Genomic DNA, 12,050 nt, shown 5'->3' on the forward strand with positions numbered 1-12,050 from the left:
TCATAACGGACACCTTCTCCGGGCGCCGTTACCTGTGCGACACGGGAGCGCAGGTGAGTGTCATTCCCGCCGGCACGTCAGACAAGCACGCCGCGGGTGGGGGCCCCGCGCTGCTTGCCGCGAACGGGACGCCCATCCGTACGTACGGAAAACGCTGCCTCTCTGCGGTTTGGAGGGCAGGTTTTCCGATGGACGTTCGTCACCGCCGACGTGCCCATGGCACTGCTTGGCGCAGACTTCCTGTGCGCTAATGGGCTCCTGGTCGACGTCAAGCGCAGACGTCTTGTCCAGGCCGAGACGTTCAGCTCGCTCGCTTGTGTGTTGCCCAGCTCAACGAGCGGCTTGCCAAGCGGCTTGCCGAACGGTTCGGTTCCGGCCACGTTGGTCTGTACGCTTCCGGCAGCGGACGCATTCACCCGCCTCCTCGCCGGCTTCCCGGCCCTCACGCGGCCCACCTTCTCGGCGGGGGCCGTCAAGCACGGGGTGGCCCATCACATCCCCACCGTCGGGCCACCGGTCTACGCCCGGGCACGCCGCCTCGAGCCGACGAAGCTGGCGGTGGCAAAAGCGGGGTTCGCTACCCTGGAGCGACTCGGCATCGTTCGGCGCTCAGAGAGCGCTTGGGCATCGCCGCTGCACATCGTGCCGAAGCCCGGCGGGGGATGGCGACCGTGCGGGGACTATCGCCGTCTCAATGACGCCACGACTCCCGACCGCTACCCCGTCCCCCACATTCAGGACTTTTCCGCCCGTTTGGCGGGCAGGTCCTTCTTCTCGAAGGTGGACCTCATACGCGGCTACCATCAGGTCCCCGTCAGGCCGGAGGACGTCCCGAAGACGGCGGTCATCACGCCATTCGGACTCTTCGAGTTCCTGCGCATGCCCTTCGGTCTGAAGAATGCGGCTCAGGTGTTCCAGCGACTGATGGACAGCGTCCTGCGCGACTTGGATTTTGTCGATGTCTACCTGGACGATATCCTCGTCGCCAGCGCGTCCCGCGAAGAGCACCTACGCCACCTCCGCACGCTCTTCGAACGCCTGGGCCAGCATGGCCTGATTGTGAACCCCGCAAAGTGCCGGTTCGGCGCCGCCACAATCGATTTTCTGGGGCACCGTGTCACCACGCACGGAGCCGTCCCCCTGCCGGCCAAGGTGGAGGCGGTGAAGGGGTTTCCGTGCCCCCGCACGATCAGAGGGCTGCAGGAGTTCCTGGGCATGGTGAACTTTTACCATCGGTTCCTGCCCCGTATCGCCCAGCTCCTGCGCCCCCTGCACGAAGCTCTCCGAGGTAAGCCGGGCAAAGGCGACGTTACCTGGACCGAGCAGATGGACACGGCGTTCACGGGCGCGAAGCTCGCCTTGGCTAACGCCACCATGCTCGCGCACCCGGCGCCCGATGCACCGATCGCCCTCACCACCGATGCCTCGGACTACGCGGTGGGCGCGGTGCACGAGCAATGGGTGCGTGGAGCTTGGCAACCGCTGGCGTTCTTTAGCCGGCAGCTCCGCCCGCCCGAACGCCGTTACAGTACCTTCGACCGCGAGTTGCTCGGACTTCACTTGGCGGTCAGGCACTTCCGCCATCTGCTCGAGGGCCGTGCGTTCACTGCCTTCGTCGACCACAAGCCGCTGATCTTCGCGATGGGCAAGGTCACCGAGCCGTGGTCGGCCCGGCAGCAGCGTCACCTCTCGGCCGTGTCCGAGTACACGATGGACATCCAGCACGTCGCGGGGAAGGACAACCCGGTGGCGGATTGCCTTTCCCGGGCCGTCGCCCACGCAGTCCACCTCGGCATCGACTATGCCCGGATGGCAGCGGACCAGGCCGCTGACCCCGACGTCCAGGCCTTGCGGACCGCCGTCATGGGCCTCCGCGTCACCGAGGTGCCGTTCGACGGCGCGGGCGCGGCCCTCTTGTGCGACGTCTCCCTCGGGCGTCCTCGCCCCATCGTGCCCGCGGGCTGGCAGCGCCAGGTGTTTGACGCCATCCACGGCCTGTCCCACCCGGGCGCGAGGGCCTCCCAAAGGCTGGTCGCCGACAAGTTCGTCTGGCATGGCCTCCGGAAGGCCGTCCGCGGCTGGGCCAGGACGTGCCTCGCGTGCCAGCGCGCCAAGGTGCACCGGCACACCCAGGCCCCGTTGGCCCCGTTCACGGTGCCGGAACGCCGGTTTGACCACGTCCACGTGGACCTGGTGGGACCTCTGCCCCCCTCGCGGGGTTTCACCTACGTCCTCACCATGGTGGACCGCACCACCCGGTGGCCGGAGGCCGTGCCCTTGGCGTCGACAACGGCGGCCGATGTCGCGCAGGCTTTCATCGCCACCTGGGTCGCCCGGTTCGGCGCCCCCTCAGACATCTCATCCGACCGCGGCCCCCAGTTCACCTCGGAGCTCTGGGGGGCGGTTGCGCAGGGGCTCGGTGTCCGGCTGCACCGAACCACGGCCTACCACCCCCAGGCTAACGGCCTGTGTGAGCGATTTCACCGCTCATTGAAGGCCGCGCTCCGGGCCACCCTCCGCGACGGCGGCTGGGTCGACAGGCTCCCCTGGGTCCTGCTGGGCCTCCGGACGGCGCCCAAGGAGGACCTGCGCGCATCCGCGGTGGAGTTGGTCTTCGGGCAACCGCTGCGGGTGCCGGGCGAGTTCCTCCCCGACTCCACGGCACCATGGTCCGCGGCACAGCAGCGCTCCGCTCTGCAAGAGACCGCCCAGAGGTTCGCCCCGGTGCCAACGGCATGCCACGGGCACCCACCGACGCACGTCGCCCCGGAGCTTCGCACGGCGGAGTACGTCTTCGTCCGCCACGATGCCCATCGGACACCACTGCGGCCCCCGTACGACGGGCCTTGCCACGTGCTGGCGACCGGGGCGAAGCACTTCACCCTGGACATCGGCGGTACTCCTGACCGCGTTTCGGTAGACCGCCTCAAGCCGGCCCACCTCGATGTGGACCATCCACCGCCAGTGGCCCGACCCCCACGTCGGGGCCGCCCTCCTGCAGGCAGACCCCCGGCACCGCCCAGCCCCGCCGCCACGCCGCCCCCCGGTCCTGCACCCATCCCAGGGGCAGCCAGGGGCATCCCACCTGGCATCCCTGCACCCCGGACGCCGCCGATCGCCAGGGGGCGCTTCGGCCGGGTCATTCGTCTGCCCCGCAAACTGGCCCTTCAGGTGCGCGGGAATTCTGGGGGGGCGCGTGTGGCGGACACAAAAGCCCACTGGCGTGGTGACATCATTCCGCGCACCAAGTGGGCGGTGGCCACGCCCGAGGGGTAGGTGTGGCCTCATGATATACACCGGGCGCCCAGCCCGGAGCGGTACAGTGTTACAGTGAGCTCTTACAATAAAGATGTTTATATGTTACCGCTTGTCCGCTTCCTCCTTGCTCACAAGCAGCGCGCGTAACGCCGCGCTTTAAAAGAATGAATTCATATTCATGAATGGTCTCCATTATCTTTTGTTACTGTTCCTGTGACTGTTTCATCTCACTTTACAGGCACAATCAAAACAATCTCTTATTATTTTTCTTATAAGAGTATTGACAGGTTGCTGTCTCCATGCTTGTAGATCCATTATGCTTGACGTTCTCAAAAGTGATATTTCCACAACAAAGGCAAACTAGAACAGCACTTGGTAGAGCACATACCAAAATGTGTCCTACTGATAGGCCGGATCTGGATCTCAACTTTAACCAAAATCGAATCGGCTTGTTCTGGTCACCTAAACAACTCATCTACCAAGTTTTGTCATAACTCGTCCCCAATCTTTTGAAATATCATGCTTATGTATAATTTTTGGCCCCATCTATCGATGGTGAATAATCAATTTAAAATTTTCTCATATCAGGATCCAGATTCGGATCTTCACTAAGCAATAATCAATTCGTATTTATCACACACCCGACCTGTACACCAAGTTTAGTCCGAATACATCCATAACTTTTTGAGATATCCTGTTCAGAAACAGACACACAAAGACAGACAGGGGTGAAAACATAACCTCGATCCACCTTCGATAGTGGAGGTTATAAAGGTGCAGGTAGAGCTTTTTTGTACACGACTTTATAACAGGCGAGGTTAGCCAATGCTCATTTTAATTTCAGAGGTTGTTAATCTCTCAAAGCAGAAAGGGCATTTTAGTCGATAATTTATGATCACATCACAAAGGACGGCAGTTCATGTAAATGTTTTTTTTGCCAATAACCTTGAATGGGTAAGTCCGATGAAATACAATCCGCCTTTACAGCTCACAAAGAAAACGAATTGTTTATATTGAACCAACAATTACAAATGTTTTAGACCCAAGTTTAAGTACAAAGGTGCTGTCCTGATCTCCGATGGACCGAAGTCCTAGACCAAAGCATCACCTCCGTCCCGGAGGCATCAACCCGGCCACTCTGTCAACAGACAGAGATTTCATTCTTTGGTTGACATTGATCAAACATCAAACAGAGCCACCGATCTGGATTTCGGGCTTATTTACCCTCATCAGTCCGGGTAAATCAGATGGCTTTGATTGTTTATGGCTTTGATTTTGTTTCTTGGGGAGAGGTATGTTTTCAGGATCAACTTCGTTCGACATAGGTATTCTTTGGCGATTATTTTGCACATTTGTTTGGGACATATTTAGGTGCCAAAATTAGTATATGGTATTTATTTGTGACAACGCGTGTATGTGTGTGTGTGTGTGTGTGTGTGTGTGTGTGTGTGTGTGTGTGTGTGTGTGTGTGTGTGTGTGTGTGTATGCATGTGTATGTGTGTCTATGTATGTGTGTATATATGTGTGTGTATATGTGTGTGTGTGTGTGTGTGTGTGTGTGTGTGTGTGTGTGTGTGTGTGTGTGTGTGTGTGTGTGTGTGTGTGTGTGTGTGTGTCACCTTCATTTGTTTGTTATTATACAATTCCATTCCCCTGGGCCAATTGCTCCAAAATGTATATTCCTTATACAAAATGTAAATTAATATGCAAAGGGTCCACAGTCTACACTGAGTGCAAGTCGTCATCGCACGATCCAGTACCACCTCAAACAAGGAAATGAGGCCATTTCGCCCATCATTCATTGCCATGGTGCACTCCGAGGTTAATTTTTTGCTTCAACCTTAAATGTCAATCTTCTTGATGGTTCATAAAGTCTAAATAAGCCAAACTTGATTGGGCGACCCCAGCTTGTACAATATATATATATATTGTAACGGATTTGAGAATTGTGGTTGTTTTGTTGAGTAAATATCACCCTCCGTAGTGTACAGAAAGGTCAAAGGTCGTCCGTAGTTAGGCCATGGCAACACGTAGCCAATCATAAGTTCCCACAGTAGTTATGTCCTTATTCTATGTAGTTGAAGGCTCTGTTTCCCAATTAGTTGACACTCCATTGCACCGAATTAAATAAGATAGATCCCTCCGACATGGTATCTTCAAAGTGCCAGGTTTAGCCACTTTGCGGCATTTTGACTCCTTTAGCCACTTTGCTGCATTTTGACTCCTTTAGCCACTTTGCTGCATTTTCATCTCCCGTCCACTTTGCTGCATTTTGACTCCTTTAGCCACTTTGCTGCATTTTCATCTCCCGTCCACTTTGCTGCATTTGACTCCATTACGCACGTGGTTAAGCCTCGGAGAAGAAAGGCGTGTCTCCGCCCTCGTCATCAATGAGAGGAGTGAGTCAGCCCCGCTCAACCAACCAAGAACAAGGGGTTGGGCATGGAGAGGGCGTGGAGAGAAACATCGAGGAGCTTCGCAAAGGTTCAAGGGTGGGGCATATATAACCCGCGGTGGCACGGCCCCCAAGGGAGAAAAGAGACGGAGAGAGATTGAGGGAGATCGGAGAGAGAGAGCTGCGGGATCGGAGAAAGGACCGAAGTGATTTGGAGAGCGCGCGACGCAGCGGTGCACAGGAGGAGCTTTGGCCGCGCAGCTTCGCAGCCGCGGCGGTTTTGCACGATCGCAGCTCGGGTGTTGACGGCGGCTGTTCGCTTCCAGCCCGACCGTGCCCCGGTCCCCGCTGAACCTTCCTCTCCCTCCAAGCCATCCACCTGCTACCATTCGTTCCTGCTTTCATCCCCCGTGTAAGTCTGGCCATTTGTCTGTCTTTCATGTTGTCTTGGGGTATTAAGTAAGACTGTTTAAAATAAGTTAAATATTGCACTGTGTCTCCTGCTCCTTCCATTGCCTTGTAAATCATATTTCCTTTCTTTTCTGCTTTAGTTGTGTGTAAATAATAATAAATCTCTGTTATTCCCTACTTTGTCTTCTACTTCTTCATGCTCTTTCGGTCGCTTTAGAGGTTTCCATCATTGCACACCTGTGGCACGTTTTGGCCAACGTTACGAATATAAATCGGGTCTAGTCTTGGTAACCGGCTCACGCCGCAGTTCGCTTCGCTCGGCGTCATCCATCCATTACGCTGCGGCCGTGAGCGGGGGAGTATTTCCTCGCGTACCGGGAAGCGCTGGTATTTAGGTCATAGGACGGTTGGGCCTAATACCCTACCCAGCGCCGACCGGGCGTGGCGTCATACCCCCGGGACCACGTCGGTCAGTCATAAACGAGGGGATTAATCCCCCCTTGGTAAGTGGGAAAGGCCGACGTCGGGGTCCGTAACAATATATATACACACACACACTATTCACAGCATATTGCAAATAAGAGTTGGTACATGACAAAGAGGAAAGAGGGGGATCATGCAACTTAAGCAAAGGGCACTGGCTGCATAACGATACATAACAACGATGACAATAATAATAATAATAATAATAATAATAATAATAATAATAATAATAATAATAATCACCTTTAGTGCTTATGAATCATTTTTCATCAAGAAGTTTTTAATTCACAAGTGAGCCAATCCCTCACGAATTATTTAGGTACTGTACAGCCTGGCTCAATTCAGCACCAGGGACAGCGATTTACAAAGAGTAATTCATCATTTTATTAACACTTGTTCCTCGTCTTTTGCTTCCAATTGAATGTACCCGAATACCTCCCACAAGAGAATAGTTTTGTGTGAAAGTACACAAGTGATTCCACAACTAATAAAAGTAAAAATAATATTAATACGAGTTCCCTGTTAAACTAAGGATCTTCAACGCAGACGACCACTGGGCCTACCTAGCAAAACGTGCGCAGTGGTTGCCAACCTATGGTGGTTTACTCTATCCTTTTTAAATGCTGAACGTCAAGCAAGGAAGCAGCACGTATCATTTAAAAAGTCTTTGGTATGACTCGGCCTGGGTTTGATACCACCGACCTGCAAAGCAAAGCCTGACACCAAGCAGACGAGGTCGGGTCGATGAGCCAGTGCATCCTAGAGAGGTCGAGCAGAGACACGTGACCGAAGAGGTTGAAACATGGTCTTAACAAAACACTCCATTATTATATTAATATTACTATTACAGTATTAGCCAATACCACCCCCCGATAAAATAAATAACAAAATCCTGTGATAACATCAAAATAGCATCGTTAGACTCGCAAAACCATGTCGACTGTAAGATCATTATAACATTTATAATGACAAGTTGAACATGTTGTAAATAAAAACAAATAAAAGTTACCTTGAAAACCGTCCTCCTGTCAGGCTCGCCCGGACCCGCCTCATGAGGCGTCCACAAAGAAGTCTTTGCCGCTGGACATGGCGGATAATGGAGGACCAAGAACCTATAACACGCTTCTTCCTGATCCTCTCTTTGTTTCCGTGAGGAAACACACCACCGTAGATTCGCCTGTGGTACCCTTTATACGCTTTAATAAAATACAATCGGCGGACCGGCGACGCGTTCGTTTTCCAAATAAGGGCATCGTTGTGATCACGTGAGCACATCTGACCAATAAGAAATTCGGGATTATCGCACCACGTTAAAATTCATGTTTTTCATGCCAATGACCCTGGCTGGATTCGAGGACCGTTAAAAGGCGACGTTTCGGACGACTATATCTATTAATCTATAATGTTTCATCATCCTTCAAAAGGACATATGAGACATAGATCAATTAAACTCCAGCAAAATATTTAAAGCTACAATCCATGTTATGGAGTTTTTGAATCACTCCAATGAGGCTGTTGTATATTTTATATCAATGGATTAATGTAAGGGAGGATTTAAATTTTAAAGCACAATCTAAAATGATACCATTCGTTGTACATGCAGCTATACCGGTACGGTGTGGTTATATATATATATATATATATATATATATAATATATATATATATATATATATATGTGTATATATATGTATATATATATATATATATATATATATATATATATATATATATATATATATATATATATATATATATATATATATGTGTATATATATATATATATATATATATATATATATATATATATATATATATGTGTATATATATATATATATGTGTATATATATTATATATATATATATATATATATATATATATATATATATATATATATATATACACTACATGACAAAAGTATGTGGACACCCGAACATCGAAAATCTCATTCCAAAATCATGGGCATTAGTATGGAGTTGGTCCCCTCCCCCCCCCCCCCCCCCCCCCCCCCCCCCCCCCCCACCACCTCCCCTTTGCTGCTATAACAGCCTCCACTCTTCTGGGAAGGTTTCCCACTAAATGTTAGAACATTGCTGTGGGGATTTGCTTCCATTCAGCCACAAGAGCATGAGTGAGGTCGAGCACTGCTGTTGGGAGATGAGGCCTGGCTCGCAGTCGGCGTTCCAATTCATCCCAAAGGTGTTCAATGGGTTGAGGTCAGAGCTCTGTGCAGGCCAGTCAAGTTCTTCCACACCGAACCATTTCTGTATGGACCTCGCTTTGTGCACGGGGGCATTGTCATGCTGAAACAGGAAAGGGCCTTCCCCAAACTGTTGCCACAAACTTGGAAACACACAATCGTCTAGAATGTCATTGTATGCTGTAGCATTAAGATTTCCCTTCACTGGAACTAAGGGGCCTAGCCCGAACGTGAAAAACAGCCCCAAACAATTATTACTCCTCCACCAAACTTTACAGTTGGCACTTTGCATTCGGGCAGGTAGCGTTCTCCTGGTACATACAACTATACGTCCGCCAAACCCAAATTCATCCATCAGATTGTCAGATGGTGAAGCGTGATTCATCACTCCATAGAATGCGTTTCGACTGCTCCAGAGTCCAATGGCGGTGAGCTTTACACCAGCTCAAGCTGCCCCGAATACAGACAAAGGATAAAATAACTGGAAATTAAATGGGTGTGATTTGTGGCACTTATCTCCAATTGGCTGGTGTAACAGGAATCGTCAAAGATCGTCTGAGGCCTTGGCGGGAAATGCATTTTCGTTGGCGCGAACTGGGCCTCACTGCGCATCTGCTCACTCCTGGCCTCGTCGAGAGTGCAGCGAGCAGGCAGCGCCCATCCACTCGTCGTTCTTGCTTGGGAAACCGCAGTCCTCGGTCACAGCTCTTCCTCCTCATGACCACTGGCAAGATGTCCTCCTCACGATCATTCACGATGAAGCTTCCTTGCGCAAGAGCAAGAATGACCGTTCGCGATGAAGCTTCCTTGCGCAAGAGCAAGAACGACTGTTCGCTATGGATCCAGAACGAGAAGGCAAGATGTCAGCACACGACCGTTCACAACCAGATCCCAAAACGAGCAGGAGCGAGAGGGGACATCGATGCTGAGAGAGAGCTTTTCGGCGACCGTTCACCAACAAAGTCTGGACCCAAGAGACAAAATGTCAGCCTCTCCAACTATTTTATACTTGAGGCACTGACGCCATCCCACGATGTCTCGGTCTCCGCTCCTATCAGTGAGTCTCATCTTAACAGTGCTTGTGCCAATCAAATCCTGGTCCAATCACTGCTCTTCGGGGCATGGCTCATGGCCCTGCCTGTGCCTGTGCGCTCACCAAGTCGGTGTTATCAGCGATAGTGCTTGATGCCTGGTTTCCGGTTGGTTTTTAATTAGTGTGGTTAATGGCTGATTTCTTACTAGATGGGTGTAGTGCGGTGTCATAAGGAACACAGGAAAAGCTTACAGAGGCAATTACACACAGGGGATTAATTAGCGTTAATCCCTCGCTAATTACAAACCCCACCCCTCTCATGGGGATGAAGATGCACTTACACGACATCCGGTCTACACAAATTTTCTACTTATGATACATCGAGGTTTCTTCTTCACGAGAGTCGGAGCACACTAATCTATACATTCTACTTGACTCTAAGGTAATCACTGCCTACCCCCTACAAACGTAACAATATATATATATATATTGTTACGGTTTTGAGGTTTGTACAGTGAGTTCAATAAATGTTAAAGGTTTGCCCCCCATAGATATTCACACAAGCAACATGTAGCCTCATTTGTAGTATAGTTATTTCTTAGTATGTGTGAGAATAGGCCATTTCCTATGTTAGTTCTGCATTGTGAAAAGCCAGGAAAATAGGCCCTACTGCCACCGGTCATCCTACGTCTGTAACCTCAATACAGTTTGTTAACGTTGGTTCATTTTGGGCGGGTTAACACGAGGGAGGCGGAGGAGGATCGGGGCGGAGTCGAGGCGGAGCGGCAGGAGCGATGACGGTAAGCATGAGCCGCCAATCAGAGCTAAGAGGTGGTGGCACCAGAGGGCGTGGTGATAAGAGTCTGGTGAGTTCCAGAAGGTTTGCGGGGTGTACCTATATAACCCGATGCACAAAGCCATCGGAAGGACTTGCCGGGAGAGAGAAAGACATTAAAGAGGACTTGCAGAGGAGGACTTGCAGAGGAGGACTCACAGAGGAGAGGGAGAAATAACAAGAGAACTTGCACCAGTTACGGGAAAGGACGTGCTCGTTGTTGAACTTACAGCCAGAACGCACGGTGCTTGATGAGCTTGATGAGCCTTGCCGCACTTGCATAAGAACGGCTGAGTAACCGCCTTTGCCGTAAAAGACCGCCCTTTGCCGTAAAAGTCCGCCCCTTGCCGTTCCGCCCGATATCTCCTTTGTTCGAGAGACGCGCTACGAGTCCCTGTCTTCGCCGATCACCATCTTCGCGGGACGCACGTGAACCACGGAGAGCCGGACGGGGCCGATCCTGGATGACCACATCGGCGCGTTGGTGAACATCGACATCTGCAATCCCCTGTGTGAGTGTGAGAGAGACGGGCCCGTTGTCCAGTGATAGGTTAAGACTGTCTAAGCTTGCTCTGTGTCCCTGCGTCTTTGAACCTTGTATATACGTGTGGGAATCATTAAACTCATCTGTTCTTCCTTTCTTCCTGATTCGATCGTTCCCATGATTTCTCCATTTGACTAAGCGTGGCACGAATAGAACCGCTCCAATTGGGTTCCATTAATTAAGACTGCGCGGACGACGTGTACGCAAACCGCTCGGCGTACTCCAACCTCACGTGGTTCGTGCGAGGCTTGCTACCTCGTTTCCATGGCGGCGCGAGTACTTAGCTACGAGCGAGAATTTGGTCCCAAAACCCTATTTTGCGCTCACCCGGAAAGGACGTAATAAGTCTCGGTTCCGCCAGTCCAGTAAAGACAAGCGGATTAATCCCCCCTTGATAAGGGGAAGAAGGCTGGCGAGAGAACCGCAACAATATATATATATATATATATATATATATATATATATATATATATATATATATATATATATATATATATATATATATATATATATACAGACATATATATATATATCTCTTTCTAACCAATAACTGACTGACCATACGTAAAGCGCATATGTAAAAAAACATCAATCAATATCTAGCATTTGAAAGTTGTAATTTCTATAACTGTAAACTGTGAAATAAACATGACTATATATATATATATATATATATATATATATATATATATATATATATATATATATATATATATATATATATATATATATATATATATATATATATATGTATGTATAATTGTATATATATATATATATATATATTTATATATATATATATATATATATATATATGTGTATTGTTGCGGATATGAGGATTGCATTTTTTTGATTGTGTTGTATTATATTGGAAATGGTGATGAACATTGTT

The 12,050-nt window shown here is 50.0% G+C and overlaps 1 protein-coding gene across 1 annotated transcript in view; it reads right to left on the reverse strand.

Annotated features, from left to right (window-relative positions):
* Positions 1-7,627, reverse strand: part of LOC137436614 (1-phosphatidylinositol 4,5-bisphosphate phosphodiesterase beta-4-like) — a 159,763-nt gene extending 152,136 nt beyond the window's left edge. The window contains exon 1 of the mRNA XM_078786265.1: positions 7,557-7,627. Within this exon, the coding sequence (XP_078642391.1) occupies positions 7,557-7,600 (44 nt within the window). The 5' untranslated portion in view covers positions 7,601-7,627. The remainder of the gene's footprint in view (positions 1-7,556) is intronic.
* Positions 7,628-12,050: the final 4,423 nt, after the last annotated feature.

The sequence above is a fragment of the Myxine glutinosa genome, chromosome 11 (genome assembly GCF_964187855.1).
Source record: "Myxine glutinosa chromosome 11, kmMyxGlut1.1, whole genome shotgun sequence".
Lineage (NCBI taxonomy): Eukaryota > Metazoa > Chordata > Myxini > Myxiniformes > Myxinidae > Myxine > Myxine glutinosa.